We start from the raw sequence: 26,790 nt of genomic DNA on the forward strand, positions 1-26,790 counted from the left end.
ATCTTGACTCAAGAATAATAGGTGTCCCTAAGGGCCAGTAGGGTTGGTCTTATTTGGCATGGGCCTTGCTTCTTTTTAGGTACCCTACTGCACTATTAGTACACTAAAGTCATATCACAAGCACATTTAGCCTATGCAAACTCAATCTCACCACATTCAACCACAGGAGAGACCCAGAAAGACAGAGAAAAAAAAAAATCCATGTATTTATCTCTATGTTCTTTCCCTCATTCAGACCAAATCTGGACTCCAAGGAAAGAACAGCTGCAGTGAAATGGAAAGAGAAATAAAATGGGCTAATCATTAGCTCTTGAGCTTCCATGGACTCAAGATTTAAGGGAAGTGTAAGGAATTCAAATGGTAGATTTGATTATGTCAAATCTGCCTTCTCACACCACCAACATATATACACACACACACAGTCTCCCTCTCTCTCTCTTTCCCTCACCTAACACACTACCCCCCACAGCTTGGTGATGTTAGATTCTCCTGATCAAGACTAAAGGCTCCCCACCGACAAGCCAGTCTTCTCCAGGATGGTTACACACTGCTGGAATTCCAAAAATATATATATTTTTAACACCTTATTTAGAATGACTTTCAGCTAAAGGAAATTCAGTTACAACCCTCGCCTGGGGTCTAAACTCTGGCTGAACCTAAAGCAAATGTCAGGCATCCCCACCGGAGTCTCCTGGCAGCCCCCTTGTAGCAGGAGTTGTCCAGGAGATGACTCTACTTTCAGCATACCTTCCTCTGCAGAGGCCTTTAAACTTTCCCAAGATCATCTTCTTCAAAGCCAAGTGTTTGATAAATCTCTAAAGTGAAACATCTGGCTTGCTACAGTTCATCCATGATAAACTAAAATCCCATCAACAAGTTCTTTTCTTTTCCCAGTTATGATGTGGACATATCGAGTGATGTTTGCAAGAAGCAATGTTCATCCTTCCTATGTTAAATTGTTCCCATGTTCTTGCTTTATATGGAAAGCCCTTTCCATCTTCCTTATTTAGCTAAGTCTCCTTCATCCTTCAAGATTTAACTCAAGTGTTTCCTCTTCAGGAAGCCTTCCTTGATAGCCCCCTTATCACTCCTATTCTCATGGCCAATACTTTGTGGCAAGGACCATGCTTATTCATCTGTTTATCTTTATGCTTCCCACATTGCCTGGACATAGCAGCTGTTCAGTTAAAGTTTGTATAATAAGTGGACCCAAGACTCCAGGAGTAAAAATTAGGTTGCTCAATGTATTTTATCTCCAATCCTAATGACACCCTTTCAAGGTGAGTATTATTACACACATTCAACAGATGGGAATTAAGGCTCACAGAGGTTAAGTGTCTAGAGCAATTGCACACAACAAGTATAGTAAACAGGATTTAACCCCAGTTGTAGGCTTAGCTCAGAAACTAATTTTTTTTTATTATATCACCTGCTTGTTAGGAACGGATAAAAAAGGACAAGATGTCTTATGCCCAATGTAGCAAGTAAGAATCTGAAGTTTTTATCTTCATAAATCAGAGCTGCCTATGAACTTACAGTCCAAAATAACAGGAAAAAAAAAGGAAAATAATCCAGCTGAGAGTTAATATGATCCATATACTATGATTTTATATCATTGATATTTGATGTCACTAAGAAGATGTTTTTACTAATTATTTAAAATAATTGCTAGCATTCATTGAACACCTACTATGCACCAGACACTGTTCTAACCTTTACACATGTTTTATCTCACGTCATTTCATCTTCAGAACACTTCTATTAGGTAGATACCATTATTATCCCATTTTAAGATGAAGAATCTGAGGTTGAAAGAAGTTGGTATAATTTGCCCAAGGTCACGCCATTAATGAGTGGGAAGTCTGAGTCAAAGAACTTCCTCTCCTCAATCTGTTCATCTAGATGGAGAAGCAGCCTGGTGAAAATCAGAAGTGATCTTGAAGATTAGCTGGATTCTATTGGTCATCTGGGGTCAAAGATGATCTGGGCTGGGTACATCCAGCAACTTCACAGCTAAAAGGCTTTTTGTTTGCTTTTCTGTTCCCTGAACCATTTATCTTTGGAAGGATCTGTACTTTTATAATCATAAAGACTTCAATGAAGCAAGGATCAAGTACACGAAGGCATAGTTATGAACTCAGGTTATTTCCATTTGTACTTAAAAATATGCAGGAAAGTCATTGTTTCTTTTCGGCAGGGTGCATAAAATAAGCAAATGCCATGATGGAGAATGGATTAGATAATCTTATAATGACAATGGCTCTGTTCAACAAGCGTGCATCATTTCACTTAACAGGATCTAATAAGGCAGAGCAGTGAAGTTGCCAGGCTTCCCTGTGTCTGCAGCATTTCTAATATTCTATATAACACCAAATCTCTCTCCTGAGATCCCGCGGAAGGATGTATGATGGCAGAGCTCTTGTATGACATTCATCTTCATGAGTGAGCTATTCCATCTCCTCTCATGAGTGGAGATAAATGTCAGAAGAGATCAGCCGTTGTGTATTACATGGCCACTCTAAGCGCACAGCTTCCCTCCCTCTGCCCTTCAGCACCAAAATTACTTTAGACCAGAGCAGGGAGAGAATTCAAAAAGGTGTGTGGCTGTGAACATCAGAGGAAGAAGCAGACCACAGGGAACTAAATAAAAGAGAAACTAAAAAGGCCCTTACTTACTTTTACTAGAGGCAGGGAAAAATGAATCTGCCCATTTCTGTTCCTCCCTCTCGAGGGGCATTTTTTATTTTCCAGCCTAGTGGTCTTCAAGGTGGGGAAGAGCAAGGGGTGGAACAGAAGGGGTGGGAGGTGCTCCATGGGAGGGGCAGAGTGATCAACTGACCACAGGCAGAAAATATTAGAATTTCTCCTTAAAATGATTATTATCTAGATAGTAAGAAAGAAATTAAGTCGTCTACTGTTTGGGGATTGGCATAGCTGTCTCAATGTCAACCTAATGTGTCAAACCAGATGATGGTGCAGCAATCTTATCCACTCATCACTGTTGTATTCCAGGGCTGGAGTATGAAAAACACATTATATCTGCTTCTACGGTTTTTACATGTTAGTTAAGCATTGATTGTTGCATAGGAGAGGTCTCCAAATGGAAAAGTGGGAACAACTAGCTCCCTCCCTTTTTCTTTTGCTTTTAGCTTCCGGCAAGGTATTTAAGTCTACGGAAGCATACTTTGATTTACACATTGTACTACCTAAATTAAACTAAACCTCACAAAATAGACAATTACTTTTTAAAAGAAAATCTTCTTAGAAGCCATCTATTGATGTTACAATTAAATTGCAATCAAAATGACCAGAAAATGGCAGAATGGACATGGCCTACCCCTTATCCTTAATATTAGGTCTTTCTCAGTAATTCTCATTTTTGTTAAAATAATCTAATCAGATCTAGAAAGTTAAACAAAATTTCTCAAAATTATCAAAAAGACTATTTATAACTACATCTAATGATAAACTCCACGGCAAAATTCTAGTGTGCCCTACGCTATAAATAGCATAAAGATGTAACAATTAGGTAGCTATAAACTATTATTTGTTTCATCTTTCTCTCCTAATTTAAAAGTCTTCATTTTTTGCATGCCTTCTTATATGCACAATATGTTAGTATAGTAACGCATATATACTTTTTTAAATGTATAAACTAATCTAGTAAGAACACATACAAATATATCTTATTGCTTAGTGGCATATTGTCAAAATAGTTTGGAGACTTTTCATTTGATGACAATTGGCCCTCCAGAGCAGTCAGCCCACATCCTCAACTGCTCATCATTGCTGTCAACTTCAACTTCTGAAGGAAAATGCAAATGCAAATCCCATTTCTTCTGAATCTCCTTTTTCCTTTCACCCTTCTAGAAACATACTCAGGTACCACGGCTCACAGTTGTCCCCACAATGAGCACCCTGGCATCCTCTTAAAACATGGCACCAAATCTGGGACTTTAACAGCACAACAGAAATAGGGCAGAGTTTCTAAAGATATATGGGAGATAAGGAAATAGGGAAGTAAAGTTCCCCCAAATTAATATACCAGAAATAATAAAGGCAGAAGAGAAGCAAAGAACTCTTGTAAAGCAAATCAACTCAAAGATCAGGATGGGTAAATAGGGAGAGAAATATTGTATAATCTAATGCATCATTTTACAATTGAGAGAGGTGTTCTAATTTGTGGGTGAATAGAGATTACACATATCTATCCTGTTGTTACATCATATTATTGGGAATATGTTAACACAACGTGGTGAATAATTATAAAACAAACTACATTACAATGTAGCAATCTTATCCATTCATCTCTGCTGTATTCATGGCTGGAATATGAAAAATTAATTACATTATACATTCATGGTTTTTTCTTGTCCCTCTGTTGCTCTTTAATCACATAATAATTGTCTTGTTAATAGCTCTAAAAGCTCTCAGAATTGGTCCTCCTTAGGTCAAGGCTGTGCTTTTGAAAGTGTGACTTCTTCCTTCTTTTGGGGAATACGTGGTCCCCTTAGCCTTCTTATTCCCCAATTCCAAGAGGAGCAATCCTCCAACAGGACATATAAATGCAAAATGTTATGTTTGTCCAATCTGTTACTAACTTGCAGGTCCAAGCCAGCTCTAAGCTGGGTCTTTCACATTTACTGAGAATAACTAGTTTCAGAGAAAACTAAAACTCATGCTTGACACACCAAGGTCCAAAAGTAGATTTTCATTTTTTTTTTTTTTTCTGCAGTTGCAGACTATCACCTTGAGGTGATGTTTCATCTAAATCTCTCTGAACCATAAGAAAGGCCCTGAGAGTCTTAAGATAGGTGAGCCAGAGAGTAGTTGCCATTTAGGTGAATGGAAAACCAACAAAGTCATAATATTGTGCAATTTTTCTAAAGGATATAAAAAATCCTCTTTAGATTCATATCCTAATAGATCAGGGATTGAATACCTCCAACTCTTTTATTACGGACGGCTAGTCAGCCTGGCTCTGTGTCTTGTAGACTATCATTATCTCCATGGTGATTTTTGCCTTTGTATCTGATACAGCAACAAGATTCTTGACCTTTCCCATCTATCAATACTCCTATCCTCAAAGTCTCAAAAGCCAAGAGGCACAAGGGTATATACTCTGTTTCCTTTCCATAGTGACAACTATCCTAAACTCCAGAATGTCTGATCATACTTTTTTAGATGGCTCTAGTAATTTCAGAAAGAGATGAAACTTACTTTATTTAAGAAAGTAAGTACTAGCCTCTCAGTTTTTATAAGAAATTAGCACTGAACTAATAATTAATTTTATATATATATATATACATATATATATTCCTCCTCTCATAGGAATTCCTATCCTTATTTTCTTATAAATTTGAATTTTATTTTTCATCTGAAGAAAATATACACATAAGCAATGTAGATATCTGGAATGCATTTCTTTCATCAAAATATATGGACAATTTAAAGTTCATTGTGACTTTGCAGGATAAACTGATAAAACTGGAGACTGATCAAGGATTAAAGGTGAATTTTGGCCGGGCGCGGTGGCTCAAGCCTGTAATCCCAGCACTTTGGGAGGCCGAGACGGGCGGATCACGAGGTCAGGAGATCGAGACCATCCTGGCTAACACGGTGAAACCCCGTCTCTACTAAAAAGTACAAAAAACTAGCCGGGCGAGGTGGCGGGCGCCTGTAGTCCCAGCTACTCCGGAGGCTGAGGCAGGAGAATGGCGTAAACCCGGGAGGCGGAGCTTGCGGTGAGCAGAGATCCCGCCACTGCACTCCAGCCTAGGTGACAGAGCCAGACTCCGTCTCAAAAAAAAAAAAAAAAAAAGGTGAATTTTGAAACTCCTCCCTCTTTTATTTTTTTCCACAAAATTACCTTGCTATGGGGAGGAGTTACGTATGTGTAATTGTCACATATTCACCCTCCTATACTTTGGAAAACTAAACTATGGGGCGGATAGAAGCAGGATAGAACATCTCAGACATTTCACTCTCTGGGTTCAGCGGAAATAAGTAAAGAACTAAGGCTTGACACACTAATCACAGGTAGAATCTCTACGACTTCTAATATCTGACAACAAGATTTAAAAGTTTTAATGTGTTTAAATGAAGATAAACTCTTTCAGCAAATCAAAAGGTATTTCTCGAGGTCTACTGTGGGTGCCAGTGAATACGCTTATACCTCTGAAGAGCAGGACATTGGCCATTAGGACAGAGTGACAAAAAATTTATCAGACAAGCACAGATTGCTTATGTTTCTAAGATCAAATATGGAAAAGTGGGAAATTGAGAGAAAATTACAGGACAGAGAAAAAGAAGCTAATAGCACTCTAACTTACTTGTAGTAACATATTTCATAGCCTGTCCGTATCCAGGTGGGTCTGCCAAGAAGGGCCTCCTTCACGGAATACAGGGTGGGCTGCATCCCTACACAAAATCAGAAAAGGAATTAATCTTCACATGAGGGAAAGAGAGTTGTTCTGTGCCAAATAATGATCCTCAAAGATACGTAGGTCTTAATCCCTGGAAACTGTGACTGTTAACTGTATATGGCCAAAGAGACTTTGCAGATATGATTAAGTTAAGGATCTTGAGATGGGGTGATTATCCTGGTGAGCCCTAAATGCAGTCACAAATATCCTTATGAGAGGGAGGCAGAGGGAGGTTTGACTATAGAAGACATGCAATGTGGCCAGGCATGGTGGCTCACGCCTGTAATCCCAGCACTTTGGGAGGCTGAAGCTGGCAAATCACGAGGTCAGGAGATTGAGACCATCCTGGCTAGCATGGTGAAGCCCCATCTCTACTAAAAATACAAAAAATTAGCTGGGCATGGTGGCATGCACCTGTAGTCCCAGCTACTTGAGTGGCTGAGGCAGAAGAATTGCTTGAACCTGGGCTGCAGAGGTTGCAGTGAGCAGAGATTGCACCACTGCATTCCAGCCTAGGTGACAGAGCTAGACGCTGTCTCACAAAAATAAAAAATTTAAAAAAAGAGAGAGATGCAATGTGACTGAAGCAGGGGGAGATTTGAGGATGCAACACTACTAGCTTTGAGGATGCAAGAATGGGCCACCAGCCAAGGAGTGCAGGGAATGTTACTCTAGAAGCTGGGGAAGGAAAGAAAATGGAGTTTCCCCTGGAATCTCCAGAGGAAACCTGGTTCTCCCAACAGCTTGACTTCAGCTCAGAGAAACTGACTTTGGACTTCTGAACCCCAGAACTGTAAGAGAACAGACCTGTCTTGTTTTAAACCACCGAGTTTGTGACAATTGGTTACAACAGCCATACAAAGTGAATATAAATATCAAGGTTTCCATATTTTCTCTTCTCATACCCACAAGAATCTGTTTAGTCACTACAAAACAGAGGCAGTATCCTGCACTTGGCCCTAGACACTGGGAATACTTATTCCTCCTTCAAAGTCACCCAGTAAATTAGTATATGATGCAGCAATTGTATGCAGAATTTCCACTCCTTGAAACTTTCAAAATAAATACAGGCTGCTCATCAGCCTTTCTCTCTCGAATATCTCCTCCAAAATGGCCACGGGTATTCAGGAGAATTTAAACTTCTTCAAGAGCTTTCTAAGAATGTCAATCAGTGTTGTGCAATTGAATTTTGTTGTTCCTCTATCTTGCAGGAAAAAAGGCAGGTCAAAGCATTTGCTCTTATGGGACTTAGGAGATGGAGAGAAGGAATAAATGAGAGGGCTTACCAACCTCAAAAGATTCAAGGTAGAGTGAGGGAATCCAGAAGAAGTGGATGTCATGTGTGGCAGAGTGAGGATGCCCAGCCTCCCCTCTGAAGTAGCAATGTGCCACTGAGGGCCACTGCCTGCCTTGCTGCACCTGGCAACCCAAAACTCTGCCCAACTTCAAACCCTCTGAACCTAAGCAAGGCTCTTTGAATCCAAACAGTCAAGAAATGTCATTCCTGGCATGTTCCAGAAAGCCCCTAGAGTTCATACCATAATTAAACTGGCTGTTGGGCTTCTCGCAGTTGATGATGTTGAAGTGGTAAGGGACGGCCGCCTGCATACCGCTCACTTTGAAATAGAACCACTGCTGGTGCTGGGTGCTGTTTATATCCACGTTGACCAGCAAGTCATACTCAAACCTGCAGATCAGAAGCAAGACTGGAGGGTTGTCTGGAAAGCCTTTAAGGTAAACTTCAGATACTGAGAATCTCCATGTTTCAGTTTCTGGGTTATAGATCTAAGACCCAGGATCTCAGCTTGCTGGTAAGTTATACTTACCATCCTGATACCACAATATTGGGTACAGATTTTGGAAAGTCATGGAGGTGAGAGGGCTTCCTAGTATTATAAGAGTCAATTATGCAATAGTGCATATTTTTAATTTTTTAAATTATTATAGACACACAATAGTTGTATTTATTTATGGGGTACACGTGATATTTTGATACAATAATACAAAGTGTAATGATCAAATCAGGGTAATTGAAATATCTATCATCTAAGCATTTAACACTTGTTTGTGTTAAGAAATTCCAGTTCTAGTCTTTTTATTATTTTGAAATATTAGCGTATCTTTTTATTAAACTATAATGAAGTTTTTATCTAGCTAGAAAAAATGCAAATGTGTTATATACCAGAGAAAATTCAACCACATCTGGTTTGGATATGCCATTACTATTTGATGATCAACATTATTTTAAGCCTCAATTTCCACATATGGAAAATGGAAGTGTCTAAACTTGTAGTGCTGTTTATAAAAATCAAATAACCTAGTAAATATAAATCCCCCAACAAAACAACAAACACGAATTAGGCTAGCAATGCAGAGGTTGTTTCATTTTCATTGTGATATAACTCCCATGCTATAAAATACACACATCTTAAATATACAGCTCAATGAATTTATCTCCATCTGAAACCACTTGTGTGACTACTACCCAGATACAGGACATTTCCAGCACCCCAGGAGGCCCTCAACAATCCTCTCCCCATCACTATATCTCCAAAGGTTGTTATTTTTCTGATCTCTAGCAACAGAACTAGCGATGCAGTTTTGACTTAAACATTATCATGATATTTTATTTTAAAAAATATTGTTTCATCCTCTTGGTATTCTCTTTGAGTTGCTTTTATGAAAAGTAAAATGTTTTTGTCTCAATCCATTCATACTCTCCCACACTGGACCCCTGGTAAATGGCATTGTATGAGATTTATGAAAGGCTAGAGCTTGGTATAAGACAGATGAGAGCAGAGTAGAGCTCTCTGATGGAGTCTAGTCCTCACACTGTCGCTGTGGGCACCACACTCTAACCACTGGGCTCACCATACAACACATGATGGGTAACCCATGGAGTGGCACTCACAAGAACAATTCTGGAAAGGCTATGACCCTCAGATTGTCTGCTATTCCCACAGTGCTCTCTCCAAAAAGTAATCATAAAAATTCCTTACCCAATAGTAGGTTTGTTTACTGTTACTTGACTCTATTGCCCTGACCATAACTGATGAGTTTAGGATTTTATACTCTGGTCCAAGGGAAATGGATAGAGAAAAAGACCTGAGCTGGGCCAGCAGCTTAACCACATCCTGATCTGATAACTGTTCCACCAGGAGACTCATAATCAGGTCTCCTCTCCTGGATCCTTTGAACGTGATATCTGGAGAGAAGAAATAGTAAAAGCAGGAGCCACAGGAAGAAGTGGAAACTAAGCCAACAACACAAAGAAGGCTGATAAACAGTCTTGGCATGATTGTCTTTCCTGTCTTCAGCCTGATTAGTTAAACTCATCTCTGTTTTATATGTTGGGCTTCCTTGAAACATTTTATGTGCAAAAAAAAGATCACCCTTCACCTCCCCCAAAAAGGAAAAACTTCAAAAATGAATCCTCAGGTGGATATAAAAGAGGTCTCAGCTATACTGAATTCCGAGCTCCAACCATGATGAATATGCATCCCTGAGTAAGAACGGATGTTGACTAAGGGCTGATCATGTACCAGGTACTACTCTAAGAGCTTTAAGTGTATTAGTCAGCTCTCATGAAATCCCTAAGAAGTAGGTGCAATTATTGTTCTCATTTTGTGAGTGAGGAAATAAAGGCATGGAGTGAGTTAGGAAACTTGCTCAGTCTCCTGGTTGGAAGGTGACGAAGCTACCCTGGCACTCTGATTCCGATGTCTGTCTATGGCCACCACACCATTATCTGTTCTGGACTGTTTTTTCAGAAGTTCACCTATAGAAGATGAATCTTGCCTTTTGGTACAAGGGAAATATATCCACATTGCTATAATAGAAAGAATTTTAACATAGGGAGAACTGCAGTCTCTTCTGACACTGAAAAAGAAGTAACATTCATGTGTGTTTTATTTCCTTTCTTTTAGTTTGTACAGCCCTAGACTTTCCGTGGCTAGGATATCCTTTTCTACTGAGAACTCATCTGTAGGTTCTGCTAGAGAGGCACAGTAGTGCATCTTCCCTTGAATGCAGGATGGTTCACCTCTCTCTGGGAAGCTCATGATTTTTGCCACCTAAGTACACAGGAATGAGAGCAACAGGCATGGAGAAGTGGAGAAATAGCAAGCCTATGTACTCTTCCGGGTCAGCAGAATCAGCCTTGGCATCAAAGTATAAACATACCAGTCAAAGTGCTCTCACACCCAAATACGGACCCATTATTTGAAACACAAGACACATTAATAACAGTTCACCTCTACTGAATGGCTCACTTAGCTATGGATCAGTGAGTTCCCTAGTGGTGTACTGGTAAATGTTTAACAAATGACTCCCTGAGAGGAAAAACCTTCCCTTGTACTGTTTGCCAATTTTTAAGGTATAAAAACTCCCACCATGACTGATTTCAAGCCACCAATGTGAGGTCACTGAACAGAGCATGGAGAAGAGACAATCACAGCTTGCTCTTACGAACTGCCAGGAGATACCCACTGTGGTTTTCCTTACTTACTCACGCACTTGGATGGCTTTGCGAAGATTTCCTGACTCAAATTTAGAGAAGAACTGTAAACAATTGGAAGCATTGTCTTGCAAAGGCCTACAATGAAATAAGGAACATGTGAACATATGTGTTATCACTACTCTTTGGAAACTGTGATGATTCTTTTTTTTTCTTTTCATTATTTATTATTATTTTTGAGACGGAGCCTTACTCTGTCATCCAGGCTCGAGTGTGGTGGCGCCATCTCGGCTCACTGCAACCTCCGCCTCCCAGGTTCAAGCGGTTCTCCTGCCTGAGTCTCCCGAGTAGCTGGGACTACCGGCACCCACCACCATGCCCAGCTAATTTTTTGTATTTTTAGTACAGACAGGGTTTCACAGTGTTAGCTAGGATGGTCTCGGTCCTGAACTCATGATCCGCCTGCCTCAACCTCCCAAAGTGCTGGGATTATAGGCGTGAGACACCACGCCTGGCCAATGATTCTTAAAGGTAAACTTTTCCTTATAGATCTTTAACCTGAATTTTCATCATGCTATTTTAGGAGGAGGAGTGGATTATTAACAGGAAACATGTCTATTCTCATGCCATTAACAGAATTCTTCATGCCCCGCATTCCTCGGATGCACAGGACTACCTACCAAGGCTCATCTAAACTGAAGACAACTTTATTTATAACATCACTTGGCTGGATGAGCCTTCGAATATCCTCAAATATCCTGATCCTGAAAAAGAAAATTGAAAACATTTTAAGGGTCAGCCTTCTCTCTCTAGCTCACTCATCCTATGATCACCTGGGAAGAACTTTGGGGGTCATCAGAGAAATATGAAAGCACAGAGAAGTTTAATAACACCTCAACTTGAGCTCAGAGAGTGGAAATAGCCCTGCCCTCCTTCTTTCTCTTTCTTTATCAAAATATAAAACTGCATGAGAAGTAGGAATATAGGAAGTAGTGATGTTCAATTTCAGTTAGAGAATTCTTGGCTTGAAGAATTTTATCAAAAGCACTTGTGTTGGGGGACTTTGGAACTTTTCTAGCTGTGGGAATAAGAGGGTAGTTTGCACTGAGAAAGTTTTGAGGAAGACATTAGGACTATTAGCTGCCAGCATCTTCAAGGTTTGGTAGGCCCCAATAAGCCTGTGTGCCCTTGTACAATTTATATTCCTTGGGCTCTGTCTGCTCCAGTAGGCTAAGGTCAGTCTTCTAAGAAACACCAAAATCTGGGATATTTAACTAAGAGAGAGAAAGAAAGCTTAGGAGGTCTTTCAGATTACCTTCCTGAATTTCCAGTCCAGTTCACAGGGGAGGTGTAAGAGAAGGGTGAAGAAAAGTAGACGTGAGGCCTGGACTCAGAGGGAAGATGTCCTATGCAGGGACAAGATGGTGCTAGAACAGCCCTTGTGATCTGTTTCTCAAAAACATGAGCAAGACAGATAAAGGCCGGGGGTAGGGTTGGATATGTCAGCCAGGACCCCAGGTGGGAGCAGTTTGGGCGATTTCCCATCAAGAGAATAATTTACCAATGATGTGGATAATAAGAAAACTTTCTGGTCTGCCCACTTTGCTCCACTAACTTGGTATGTGCATAAAGTTTTTTTCAAGAAAAATAATGTTTTCTTTGCCTTTAGCAGTTTTCATTTTAATCTCAATATGCTGAGCCATGGGTAAAGCTCCCTTTCCTGCCTTCTGGGAATAATCTATCATCCAGTGTTTCTTCCCTGGAGAATGTCTTTTCCATCCCCTCCTCTGTGAAGCAGCAAAACTATTCTCTGAACTAAGCCAGGGTTTATAATACCTGGGGCTCCTCCTTTCTATTAGCAAGATATCCCATACCAATTTGTAGGAAGCAAGAAAAGAGATCCCAAATAATCAGTTCTTGATTTTTCTGAAAACCTACTTTTGAGGAAGGAGCCCAGTATTTGGGGAAACTAGATGATCTTTCTTTGTGATAGTGGTTTGCAATGGAGATAGGATAAGGAGTTATATTAGAATTACTCAAGGAATTTTTCATCAGAAAATACATCCCTACAATTACCCCATACTTGATTGTGAAATGTCCTTGCAGGAAGGGAAGTTTGTGTGTTTGGTCAGTTTGCCAACAGGCTTTAACATGTTCCTGATTAATGCTCACTTTCCTATAGATAGTAGAATTATCTGTACAAACCATTTACTTATAAAATTATCAAAGAACAGAAAAAAAAAAGAGCTGCCAAGTCAGTAGCGCCATCACCTTTGGACTCCACACTTGCGTTCCAACATAGGCTGAGTGGTGGAAGGGGGACAGTGTCCCCAGACATCAGGAAATGCCACCATCTTGAAGTCCACCACAGAGCTGGTTCTTCTGGCTTTGGCCATATAAAGATAGGGATCGTGGAAAGGGACACACTTCAGATGTGTCTGCAGAAGCTTATCTATTACTTCAACAGCCTCTCCAGTCCTAGTGGAATTAGAAAAGGAGGCACTCATCCTTGGGCAGAAAATTGCATCTATGTCCCAGGCATCTGCTTTCAGGGAAGCCTGAATGTCAGGGATTTCACTTCCAGAAGAATCTCTCCCGAGACTATTGGATTGCACATTTTGGTACGGGTTCACTCCAGGCATTCTTTTGGAGCCTAGATGCACAGTGGACCTTTGTGTCTTCACCATGCACAGAAGGGAACTCCGGACAGAGTCTTCCCTTTCTTGTCCACAGGAGCTTTGGTCCTTGTTGTAGCAGTGCTGCTTTGAGGAGGCAGCAGTCGGAATGTGGTGGTGATTCGCATACTGAGTCTTCTCAGAGTTCAAATCACCTCCAGGTTTGGACTCCAGTTCCTTCATGTTCAAAATGGAATAGAATATGTTAGTGTGTCCTTCCAGGTAGAGAATACAATTTGATCCCTGTCCTTACTCTCTGGGCACAGAGCTAAGCATAAATCCTATGAATCTGGAAGCTTTCTCCAAGGTCAACTAAGAAAGACTAACCTTCAAGAGCCAAATAAATGACAGAATCATAGAAACTCATGTTTGGAAGGGCCTTTTGGTGGCTCTAGTCCAACGCTAAACAGTATTTGAATGTCTTCTTCAAGACCCCCACTAAATTACAATCTGGTTGAAAAACCATATTTATGGGGGCCTCACTGCACCCCCAAGGCAGTGCCTTTCACTTTAGGATAATTCTGTTTATTTGAAATAAATGTTTATACTAAACTGAAATTTCCTTCCCTGAAACTGTTATAACTGATCGCCTTCTGCTTTCTGAAGTCAAACAGAATGTATTAACTCCCTTCTGTACACGTGACTTAGCTTATACCCTTAGATTCAGCCAAATTCATGATTTATTACTAAGAGTCATAAGAAAATAATGGAGATCAAAAAGCAGGTTTAAAATATTGATGGCAGCAACAGTGGCAGTAGCAACTAGGCACAGAATTAGCATCACCAGGTCTAACATTCCCAATTTGCTTCTACTAACAAAGAAAGCCTGAAGTCAGGATGTGCACCTTCAAAAAGCCATCTAGGAAAACAGTCCCACTTGGCACGAGAACAATTAAATCATCATGAATTTTTATTTGCTTTTTCAGTGCATGGGGGCAAGGCACCCTGCCCACCAGACAATAGGTAGTGATATGTACCTTCATGCTACAGTCATGCATTACTTAACAATGCAGCATGTTCTGAGAAAGGCATCATCAGGTGATTTCATCATTGTATGACCATCATAGGGTGTGCTTACACAAACTTAGATGGCATAGCCTACTGCAAACCTAGGCTGTATGGTGTAGCCTATTGCTCCCAGGCTACAAATCTGTACAGCATGTTACTGTACTGAACACTGTAGGCAGTAGGAACACAATGGCATTTATGTGTCTAAACATAAAAAGTTGCAGTGAAAATACAGTCTTATAATCTTATGATACCATCGTGGAATATGCTGGCTGTCATCAGTGGAAATATCATTAGGCAGCTCATGACTGTGTATCCATCCTAAGTGTAGGGTGTCAGATTGAAGAACCCTTGCATACATCCTAAATTTTTCCCATTTTTGCCACCTTTTCCCATTTTTGTTTAACATTCTGCTCTTCTCTAAGGAAGAGGCCAGAAGCAGATGGCTAATGATGAGCAATGCTTTCCATCTGGATACCCTGGTTTGGCCTCCCAGGGTCTGCAAAGAATCCATCATGCATCGTCAAAGATCAGAACCACAGCGTATGTCCTACCTCAAAGCTATAGGAGAGCTCAAGACACATCGCCTCATATTGCATCAGTTCCTCTTCAGGTCGGTCAAGACCAGGTTTGGAAGTTAGCTTGTTCACATCTGTTTCCAAGTCATCATCCTACATGGAATAGTCATAGAAGAGATTACAATCAGGAAATCCACCATGAGAAGCATCAAGACAGGATATGTATGTGCTTCTTCGGAATCTTAGGACGTGGTTTTCTTGCCTCCAAATTATAGCACTAGCCTATCCAGTGAAAAATTTGTTATACTGGATTGTATTTTTAAAATGAAAAGAAAGAAGATAAACAACTTGTCTCAGCATTTATGTCAGTATTCGTCAGCCTTCATCAGAAATAAAAATTTATATGAGATAAACTACATAATCAATAAAACATAAAAGAAATTCTTTATCTCATTGCCACTATCATCAACATCATTGTAATTATTGTCCCTCCTTATCTATCTTTGACATTTAGGTTTAGTCAATCTTTTCACAAACATTTAATCAGTACCAACTGTGAGCAGGTACTCTTCTAGGTACTGAAGTTTCAGTCACAATGGAACAGAAAAACATCCATGCTTCCACGGTTATTTGCCTTTTAGCGAGAGAAGAAACACAGTAAAGAAGAAAGCAAACAAATGAATTCATTAATTTCCAACAGTTATAACTCCCCTTGAAATGATAAAAGAGAGTGATGTGACTAAGATTGGGGAATGGGAGGCCGTTTGGATTGGGAGATCTCAGGAGGGCTCATAAGGAGGTAATGTTTTAGCTGAGACCTAAATGACAAAACAAACAAACAAACAAACAAAAAGCCAGCTATGCACAGGCCTAGCAGTAAATTATTAAAGAAGGAAAAACTTCACTTTGCTTACAGAAAGAAGGTGGCTGATGCATACAGAATAAGAGGAAGATTGCAGGAGATGAGATTTGAGAAGTAGGCAGGAGAGAAATTATATCAATCCTTACAAGACATGGGGAGGAGCTGGTAGTCTCCTACTACATCTTTATCCTTTTGTACATTTAAAAATTTACCAAGGCACCACGAGACTTTTATTTATTGGAATGAATAATCCCAGGCACTTTATTCTTGATAGATCATCATTTCAAAACAATTTAATGATAATGGTGACTCTCCTCTGAATATTTCTGGGTTTTCCAAGGGTTGTAGGGTCTTACAGAGAAAAGGCACCAGGTATCAACCAGCCTAGTCTCTTCATCTTTCCATATCCTAGATTAAGTTTCCTTAACGAAATAGAGAAAAAAAAAATACCATATGTTTTACAAGTATATTTCATTAGTTAAGGAAAAACCTGGCAGTCCTGAAAGGTTAAATCCAACAAACATAGAAAATAAATGTTTGTATTCCTGATCCAAGGGGAACAAAATGCAATGTTCTAGCTATGTTTCACAGTTTTTCTCCAAACTTCAAATTAAAAGAAAAGTAATTCCCATGAGTTTCATGTAATGATATTTTCAGGTACAGTATACACCATGACTAACTCTATGGTCACCACTCTTGTGCTTTGCAGCTTCATCCATCAATTCCCACTTGTCTCCACCCCCTCCACTGCAACCACAGCAATGGCCCAGGGTGGCACTAATGGAACCACCACCTGGAAGGCCATTGGGATGAATGTCCACAACAGCGAGTAAGGTTGTGCTCCAACTGGTGCATCTGAAGGGAGGAGAATCATGCAACCCATGAGCTGTAACCTAATTCATTCCACATGTGACTAGGCAAACCACTTAGCCTTAGAGCAGGGGTTAATAAAATATGGCTCACTGGTTGTTTTTGTCAATAAAGTTTTATTAGAACACAGCCACACCCATTCATTTGGTCATGGCTGTTTTCTCAGTGCAACAGCAAAGTTCAATAGTTGTGACAGAGACCATTTCTGCCTTCAAAGTTCTGGAGCTTAGTCTCTGAGAACTAGGCACTCAGCCAGGTTGCCACCTCCTTTCATATTTCTTATAAATGGCATTTGTTCTTATTTGGAGGTGGCTGGCTTCTGTGTCCTCACAGCAGCCCAGGCACTCCTTTACCAACTAGGATTCTGCTACCCACCTAATCCAGGTAATGCTTTCTGGCTCTTGTTCCATAGGTTGGAGCTCTTAGACATTGTCTTTTGGCTGCCTCAAACTTGAGTTCACCACTCCATTGAAGGTGGTGATTTGAACACTTAATAAGGACAAACTCCAAGTTCACTAGACTGCAAACTCTTTGAAGATAAAAACTATGTCTCATCTGTTTGTGCTTCATATTAACATCCCCAAGAATTTAGCATGTTGCATATGGATTATACCCAATAAAGCACCTGAAAGAAATAAAAAATGAAAAAGAAAGGAAAGGAAGGAAGAAGGAAGGGAGAACTTGAATTCACTCTGTTTATCACCCTCTTCTTCACAGTTTTGCAGAATCTAATGCTTGTGTATGTGAAGACAGACCACATCTAATACGTTGACCTTGGCAGTTTTCAATCAAGTCACGGCACCCTACTTTCCACTCTCATAAAAGATCCTCTTAATCATTCTTTCTAAGAGGCTGGTCCCAATTATTACCTAAGATTGTCAAATGGGAAGGCCACAGGTTAAAGGCCTGGGTCAGTGCTGTGGCCAGAAATAAAATATGCCTGACTTCTTGTTCATGCCTCTGGCAGAAAATGCTGCTGGTTTCCCCAGGGAAAATCCAGTTTTCTGGAGCAGTTTCCTTGCTCTTGCTGTGCCTCTGAATCAAGCCCTGACTCTCATGCCCCTCTCCTTCTCTACAACTCATCTTCACGCTGACTTCTCATCTTCTTGCCCTGGCTTGAAGTCTTTTGATGTATAGTTTTCAAGCTCTTACCAATTTGTCTTGTGTTTCTTTGCCAGTTGAGTTTATTTATTTGTTTAGGGTTCTCTCTACCCCACCCCTCCACCCTCTGCAGAGCGTGGGCCAAGGGAAGTATCTGAACGCCCTCCCTCCCATACTGTGAGAAGTCAGGCACTATCGTACACCCAGTCCCTCCCCATCAGATACATGAAGCGAGTGACACTCTGCATCAGACATTCAGTTATCAAAGAGCAAGCAAGAGGGGAGGGGAAAGTGACATTGATGAATGACTGCAGCAGCACAGTATTATTCAAATAATTCAGCACGTACTCCATAGGCCTGCACCACCAAGCCACAGCAAAGATCCAATTTGCTACTGATGACTTCAGAAATGATTCTATTTATCAACAACACCCAGAGAACACCAGACTGTCAATAGCAGTCTAAACCTACAGATGTAGCTTAAGAGATAGTCCCTGTATGTCTGCTACTACCATCAGCAAGGTGAGTGATTATCATGATAGAGAACTCAAAAGCCTCTTTCTTTCTGAACAGATAGGAAAGAAGGAGAGAAAGAAAAGGAGGGAAAATTTTTGATTTTTTAAATTGGAGTTTCATCCCCAGGAAATGTCATAAAAGGCAGCATTGGCTTTAATTTACTGAGTCTTATTTTACAGACAACAAAATTAAGAAACTGTAACTTAAAGAAATTTGTCAAAGTCCATGACCACCAACAGAAATGGAGAGAGAATTATAATTCATAGACAAATTCTTATTCTAGAGCGGTGATCTTCAACTAGGGGTGATTTTGGCAAGTCTTAGAGATATTTTTGGTTCATACTTGGGGGGTAACGAGGTGGGTACTACTGATATCCAGTGGGTAGAGGTCAGGGATGCTGCTAAACATCCTACAATGCACAAGGCAGCCTCCCACAACCAAGAAGTATCCAGTCTAAATGCCAACAGTGCCAAGGTCTTGAAACCTTGTGGTAGAAAAACAGTAGTAAACTACATCCCACTGCTTATTTTTGAAAATGAAGGTTGTTTGGAGGCTGGGCACAGTGGCTCATGCCTGTAGTCCCAGCACTTTGGGCGGCTGAGGTGGGCAGATTGCAAGGTCAAGAGTTCGAGATCAGCCTGGCCAATATGGTGAAACTCTGTCGCTACTAAAAATACAAAAATTAGCTGGGTGTGGTGGTAGGCATCTGTAGTCCCAGCTACTCGGGAGGCTGAAGTTGGTGAATTGCTTGGACCCAGGAGGCGGAGGTTGCAGTGAGCCAAGATCGCACCACTGCACTCCAGCCTGGTGACAGAGTGAGACTCCATCTCAAAAACAAACAAACAAACAAACTTCTTGGAACACAGCCATGTCCATTTGTTTACAAATTGTCTATAGCTGTTTTGTGCTACAACAGTAAAGTTGAGCAGTTGTGACAAAGACAGTATGGTCCCCAAAGCCTAAAATAATTACTATTGGACCTTTTATAGGAAGTTCACCAACCTCTGTTCTATAGGATAGGCCTTTTTGGGAGGGGGACCAAAAAGCAACACTTCTCTACTGGCCAGGTTGTGCACTGTGCAACTTAAGGGAAAACAATTCACAGAGTCTGATGTCAATGGACTTGTACGATGCAGCAGCCCTGTACAGAAAGGATAAGAAGAGTGACTTATGAAGACAGGTGAGATCTACTAGAAAGCTTCCTGGAAAATCTTTCTAGTATCTTAAATGATCTTATTAAATATACCAACTCCAAGTATTGTGTACCTAAAGTTCATCTGAATAAAGTATTGGTGTCTTCATAATGTATAGGATAGCCTCTGACTTTACAATGAGACATTATACCGGACCTACCAAGATGAAAATGACAACTGGGAAATCAATAACAGTAGCTGTCATTTATTAAGCATCACTACCACTGGAGTGGGAATACTAAAGTCAGTTCTTAAAATTTACACTGGGCTTGGGCAAACACAGAAAGTGATATTTTTCTGTGCATGATGTGACTATGGACATCATTAGAAGCATGAGCTGGTGTACCTACTTCCACTTTCCCATCTTCAGTATCAGAGTCTTTGTCCACCTCGTCATCATCGTCATCTTCAAAATCCTCTGGACGGGGGAAAAGAGGTGAAATAAGTGAGGTCTCCCGTTTTTCTGGGATTTAGGATTTAGATGTTCACCACACAGTGGTTCTTTCTTCTTCCTCTCTCAAATAAGGGGCCCAATATTAATTGCACAATATTCCACCACACACGAATGCTTATTAGTCAGTACAAATGGTGTGCACGTAGGTATGTTGGGGCACTAAGTCATAAAGTTTAAACAGTTATCCCACATTGAATGCAAAATAAGTGCAGAAAAAATGACACATGAATACCATTCTGGATTCTCCCATGAAAGTCAGAGGTATTTATGCAACTAGCATAGCCAAAGTTTAGAGATCACACACGTACAAAATGTGTTATAACCTAAATATCACCTTGATTGAGTCCCTAATTTTTTGATTGAGGAAGTTATTTAAAACAAAATCCACAGAAGGCATCTTGTACCATTGTGGCAAAATCATGCCTATAGAAAATCTGTTCGTACTAGGATCTTTTGACAGGAAGATCTTCCTAGAGATTAAATAATAACACTTTCAAATATTCCAATATGTCTAGCCTGGAGTTGTAAATAACAAGAGTTTTATTTTAATTTCATCCTCAGGGCAAACTAATTCCGCAATCAGTCAGTATGCTGCAGAGATTCGATCATGGGATTCTGAATAGACTTTTTTTTAAATTAGCTGAGATTACTGTACAGGCATTTGATAGCTACTAGGCAAAGCAGAAACAGTTAATAATGAAGAACAAAATAAGTGAGCTTGGTATTTTCTCACCCTGTTTATGAAAATCAAAACTGCTTTTTCATGTATGTCTCTAATTAGCTTAATAGACAATTATGGTTGACCTATGAAACAACTAATTCTATTTTCATACACTTTCCTGGGAAACATTGTCAAAATGCAAAAATTCATCTTAAAGGTCATAGTTACCCACTTATTTTACCTTCAGGTAGATCACATGGAAGTTCAGTGGCGATGCGCCCAGGGACCAGGAAGGCATAGGCACTGCTGGCTGTGACTAAGGGAAGTGGACTCTTAGGGTAGCACTGCCTCAGGATCTGAAGCACCACAGAGATGACAGGCTCCATGCTCTTGTCATCCAGGCAGTTCTGAGCAAAGGGAAGATTATATCAGATGCCAGCATCTGGGCACAGTCCCCTAGCTGTAACACAGCTAATAACACTCTCCTAGCTGTAACACAGCACGGTCTTCTAGCTGTATTTCAGCTAATGAATTATACACATGGACAGACCGTAAACAGCCTTAATGTAGAATGTCAAATTTGAACATTCTAACATAGAATTTTGTCTAATGTAGAATCTGTACTTTTCTGTCTCTTGCTCATTTCATACATCATTGCAATGAATTCAGTCTGAATATAGACTTAAAATTCATTCAAGGGATGCTGCGCCTAAGGCAAGACATTGCTCAGGATAGCTGGGGAAAGAGGAGGCCGGTGTCTTTTCTCAGCCACCCATGTGTCACTGTGAATTATTGCCTACGCTAGGGAATGAGCAGCTGAATTGATGGAAGTTTTGCTTTTCTCTTTCAGCTGTCTTCTGCAGAGAAAAATATTTTTTATAAAAGATAAAATATGAAATCAAAGGGAAAGACTAAGTGAATCCCAAGTACCTAAATTAAATTACATGCCTCTTCTCAAAGCCCACAGTGTTGATCCCTCTTGGTACCTTCCCAAATCAGAGAAAAATTGGGTTTGCAGATGTAACATTTTGATACTGATAGAACATGACAAGACCCTTCTTTTCAGACACTGTGAAAAATGTAAGAACAAGTTCACTAAATTGAGAGACAGAGAGTTGAGTATAGTTCAGTATCTCTTTGGCAAAAACACAACCATTTTCTTCAGTATCGTTGTAAATGTTTTGTCTACCGACCTGGTACAGGAAGATGACTTGTGGGGTCCTCCAGTTTGCTATTCCTAAAAGGTGCAGCAAGCTCTGAGGCCAATAAGTCACAGAAGTGGAGATGGTGGATGCCAGGTACCCACCACAGGGCAGTGTGAACGTCTGTGGTGCTGCTGAACTACAGCATCTCCAGACTCAACATTACAGGTACTTCCATGTGAAAGAACATGGAGGAAAAAAAAGTAATAAAAATTTATCCATGAATTTAAGCTACCCAAATGACTCCAAAATATAAGTAAGCCAACTTTCTTTTTTTTTTTTTTAGACAGAGTCTCACTCTGTCACCCAGGCTGGAGTGTAGTGGCACGATCTCAGCTCACAGCAATCTCCACCTCCCGGGTTCAAGCAATTCTCCTGCCTCAGTCTCCCAAGAAGCTGGGATTACAGATGCTTGCTACCATGCCAGCTAATGTTTGTATTTTTAATAGAAATGGGGTTTCACCACATTGGTCAGGCTTGTCTCAAACCCCTGATCTCAGGTGATCCACCTGCCTCAGTCTCCCAAAGTGCTGGGATTACAGGCATGAGCCCCCGCGCCCAGCCTTAAGTAAGCCAACTTTCAAAATGAAATGTGTTAATGCAATCAAGAATGCTCTCTCCCCTTCAGTGTGTGCCAGTCATACTCATCAGGTGTCCTGAATCAACAGCTTCAGAATACACAGCAGGAAATACTCTTGGTGGAAAATGAATTAGTTTTGGCTAATTCATTATGGAGGCTAATGAACAGTTGAAGCTATTTCACCCTTTGGTCTGATCAAATGGTCTCAAGTGTTTCATGAAAAGTATCAGGAATGGGACAAAAATAAAACAGACTCTGAAGGAGGAAGCGATAAGGTGAAACAGATGACTTATCAGATATGATGTTCTAAGCTCCAACCTTGGTAGAGATAGAGCCAGCCCAAGCCAGGGAATTTAGTCAAAAAAGCCAACATTTTGGAACACAGGTATGTTTGTGATGGTCTTTGATGATAAAAGATAATTGTGTCTTTTTTTTTGGTGGAATGGAACAAGTGAAAAGATGAAGCCCAGTTCAAATGTTCTGAAAAATTGGGCCATACTATGAACTGAATTTGAAGGCTGGAGGGAGTATTACAATCTATAATACCCAAGGCCTTAGGAATCATGCTATATTTGCCTTCTCCTGCACTGTAGGGGAAATACTTATGCATGCAAAGATCATTGGTTTCAAGGTAACAGAAATTCTTGAATTCATTTCTCAACATTTCCCTCATGCTAATGGCTAGGTGCTGTGCAGGGCCGAGACTAAGGTGAGACAAAGGTGTGCAGGGTTGGTACGCATGCTATGCATCAAAACAAGACAAGACTCCAGGAAATACGATCCTTATGGACCAATGTCTCAGAATTGGAGGCAAAGGTGAGATTTTAGGCTCCCTTTTCCCATCACTCTCAATAACACATTTGCTACTTGGAAGGGATGATGAAATACAAGAATGCATTCAATTAATATATTCAATGCTTCCATCACAGTTAACATCTTTGAATTAGCTTTGGCATCATAAATACCCTACTTGCATGATACATAGGCAAAGTAAAGTAAGAGCAAACTGCTCAGGTCCTGGAGCCAGACTACGTGAGTTTAAATCCTGGACTGAAGATTACTAACTTCATAACCCTGGCAAATTAATACACTTCTCTGTGCCACAGTGTCTTCATCTGCAAAGTGGAGATAATAACACAACCTCTCTCCTAATGTTGTGTACAAATTAAATGCATTAAAGTGGGCAAAGTGCCTAATAGTAAGCATTTAGTATTAGCCAGTGGGAAAAAAGAAGGCATCCTCAGTGTCATAAAGTCTCCTAGGAGTCTGCAAGAGGCTGCTAGGAGTCACTGCTTCTCAGAGCAGAGTCCTAGTAATAATTCCCATGATAACAAAGCAAGGCATTTTAGTGGAAAAGGACCTTGACTAGGAGTATAAATTCTTGGGTTTAAATTCCATCTCTGCTTCTATGTAGCCAAAGCCACTAACATCTCCTGCCTAAACTCCTATCAGCACTCTAATTCCTCCCCTTACTCTCCTTCCTTCCCCTTGTGCCCTCTGGTAATCTCTTTTCCAAATGGCAGCCCAAATCGTCCTTTAAAAGCATCAATCAGTTGAATGGGTATAGAGTTTTAATTTTTCCAGATGAAAAGAGTTCTGGAGACGGATGGGCAATAGTGACAGTTATACAACAAGGTACTTAACCTGACCAAACAGTACACCTAAAAATAGTTAAAATGGTGAATTTGATTGCATGTATTTTACTACAATTAATTTAAAATTTTTCAAAAATAAAAAATGAAAAGCATAAATTGTATTAGGTCAGTCTCCTGCTTCAAACTTGATAGAAATAAAATTCTAATTTATTTTTATGCCCTAGGAAGTTCTACGTGATCTGGCCTTCCCTATCTCTTTAATTCATGTCTTCTCCTCCTTTGTGCCTGTTTACAAGTTGATGGAGGCCAGGTGTGGTGCTTCACGCCTGTAATCCCAGCACTTTGGGAGGCCGAGGCAGGTGGATCACGAGGTCAGGAGTTTGAGACCAGCCTGGCCAAAACGGTGAAATCCCGTGTCTACTAAAAATACAAAAATTAGCCAGGCATTGGGGCGCATGGCTGTAATTCCAGCTACTCGGGAGGCTGAGGCAGGAGAATCACTTGAACCCAGGAGGTGGAGGCTGCAGTGAGCCAAGATCACATTACTGCACTCCAGCCTGGGCAACAGAGCGAGACTCCATCTCAAAACAAAACAAACAAACAAAAAAGTTGGCGGAAATAAAATTCAAAGTCCTCATCATGGTTCAAGGAACTCTAAATGTCCTGGCACTGCCCATGACTCCAACTCAATCTCATGTCTTCCCCCTTACTCACAACGCTCTGCCATGTCTGTGTTTCTCAAGTTCACCCACCTCCCACTCTACTTCCCCACCTAAGGGTCTTTGCATTTACTTCCTTTTTCTCTCCATGGAACCCTCATCTCCAGACCCTCGTGGCACTGGTTCTTTCTTATCATTCAGGTCTCAGGTGACACCACAGCTCTTCAACTATGCCTGCCTGGCATAACCCCTCTCTCCCTTCTCTTTGCAGTGATTCTTTGAACATAGATGAGAAATTCTAAGGCCAAGGGCAGATGTGACATAGCTTCAATATAAAAATATCTTAAATGGAAATGGCTTGATATCTTCTGGATTGTCACCGAGATCTTTCCTTCTGCCTGACCCTCCAAAACGTCCTAGTTGTCCCACTCACTCTCCATGGCTTCTGTCTCTGTCTGTGCCTTGTGGCCACCTCCTGTGCTTCTCTGAACAGTTTACAAACCAAGTGTTTCTCTCAGACTTTTCAAAATACTCTCCTAGCCTCATTCAAATGTGGGTGCCTTCTTGGAGGCTTCTCTGGTCAGCAAGACCAAGTAGGGCCTCCTGTGCATGGTTACGTGAAGTCTGTTATTACCCCCGCCTGCTGCCTACACTGCATTATCCATATCCTATTTTCCCATATAGGACACTAAGTTTCCTGAGGACGATGAGTCGTCTACCACCTTCATCTTTGAACGCCCTATAGAACACAGCCCCAACATCTTTCACCAAAAAGGAGCTCAGAAAACATTTACTGAATCAATAGGAAATGATCTCAGACCAATCTGACCTTCAGGGTATCTAGCTCCTGATTCCAACCTGGTAATATTTCCTTTAGGGTTCAGTCCCTCCTTTCATAGGTCCACAAGGCTGAGGCCCTTGGTCTTGTTGGCCAGAGACGAGCCTGATGAATCAAGACTTGGCCTACTGTGCTTTCTGAGCAAATGGTGGCAACTGTGACTTTTAAAAGGCTGTATCACTTCTTATTCTAGTGGTGTTCAAAGTGAGATACCCAAACCAGTAGCCTCAGTATCACCTGAGAACTTGTTAGAAATGCAGAATCTTGCATCTCACCTCAGAACAACTGAATTAGAAACTCTGGGGTAGGATCTAGCAATCCGTGTTTTAACAATTCCTCTAGGTAACTTTGATGCATGCTCAAGTTTGAAAACCAGCAATTTTAGCAATCTTTCAGGCCCCTGAGGCTGTTGTAGCTCCAAAGATTGGTTCTTTTCTCTGATTATCTTATCTAGGTTTGTTCCTTCTGCAGTTACCTATTTCTCCAAATTGATAATTATCTCCAACTGTCTCAGGCATCCTTGTAGGAGTTTTTTTTTTTTTTTATCTTGCATTCAAATTGTCATCCTTCTTCCTCTTTCCTCACGCAAAGCTCCAATAAGATTCCATTATACTACATTATACAGCACCCTTGCTGCACTGTGGGTGATCTCAGCCTTAGAACTTTTAGGGGATGTTTACAAAATCTGTGCAGAAATGTAAGACTCAGGAAACAAAGAGGTAGGGTCACCAAGAGAGAGACAATGCAAGCAGTGACCTCAGCAGAAAGGCAAAGAAGAATATTATGATGGCAAAGGTGTAGGAAGGACTTTAAAAATGTTCCTTTACAGTCAATCTTATTCTCAGTAGGTTTGTAAGCACATCATACACATTGATAAAACTAATATAGGACTGTGGTTTTCCAAGTGTGATCCTGAATCGGTAGTATCAGCATCACTTAGGCAGTTGTCAGGAAAGCACATTCTCAGGCCCCACCACAGCCCTGTTGAGTCAGAAACTCTGAGAATGGAGTCCAACGGGCTCTGCTTTAGTGACCCCTCCGGGTGACTCTGATGCATGCTCAACTTGGGGAGCTGCTGGTACAGTGGGCAAAAGCATGGGCTCTCAAGTGAGACTACCAGATTCCAATCCTGGCTCCAACACTTACGAGCTTTGTGAACTTGGGAAAATTACTTAA

The 26,790-nt window shown here is 40.7% G+C and overlaps 1 protein-coding gene across 1 annotated transcript in view; it reads right to left on the minus strand.

The window, feature by feature from the left end:
- AGBL1 (AGBL carboxypeptidase 1) overlaps positions 1-21,210 on the minus strand; it is a 39,176-nt gene extending 17,966 nt beyond the window's left edge. Inside the window, exons 1-8 of the mRNA XM_037987748.2 lie at positions 20,982-21,210; positions 19,976-20,043; positions 15,119-15,235; positions 13,153-13,733; positions 11,562-11,645; positions 10,933-11,019; positions 7,964-8,112; positions 6,333-6,420 (exon numbers count right to left, since the gene is read on the minus strand). Of these exons, the coding sequence (XP_037843676.2) occupies positions 6,333-6,420; positions 7,964-8,112; positions 10,933-11,019; positions 11,562-11,645; positions 13,153-13,733; positions 15,119-15,235; positions 19,976-20,043; positions 20,982-21,126 (1,319 nt within the window). The 5' untranslated portion in view covers positions 21,127-21,210. The remainder of the gene's footprint in view (positions 1-6,332; positions 6,421-7,963; positions 8,113-10,932; positions 11,020-11,561; positions 11,646-13,152; positions 13,734-15,118; positions 15,236-19,975; positions 20,044-20,981) is intronic.
- Positions 21,211-26,790: the final 5,580 nt, after the last annotated feature.

The sequence above is a fragment of the Chlorocebus sabaeus genome, chromosome 29 (assembly GCF_047675955.1).
Source record: "Chlorocebus sabaeus isolate Y175 chromosome 29, mChlSab1.0.hap1, whole genome shotgun sequence".
Classification (NCBI taxonomy): Eukaryota; Metazoa; Chordata; class Mammalia; order Primates; family Cercopithecidae; genus Chlorocebus; species Chlorocebus sabaeus.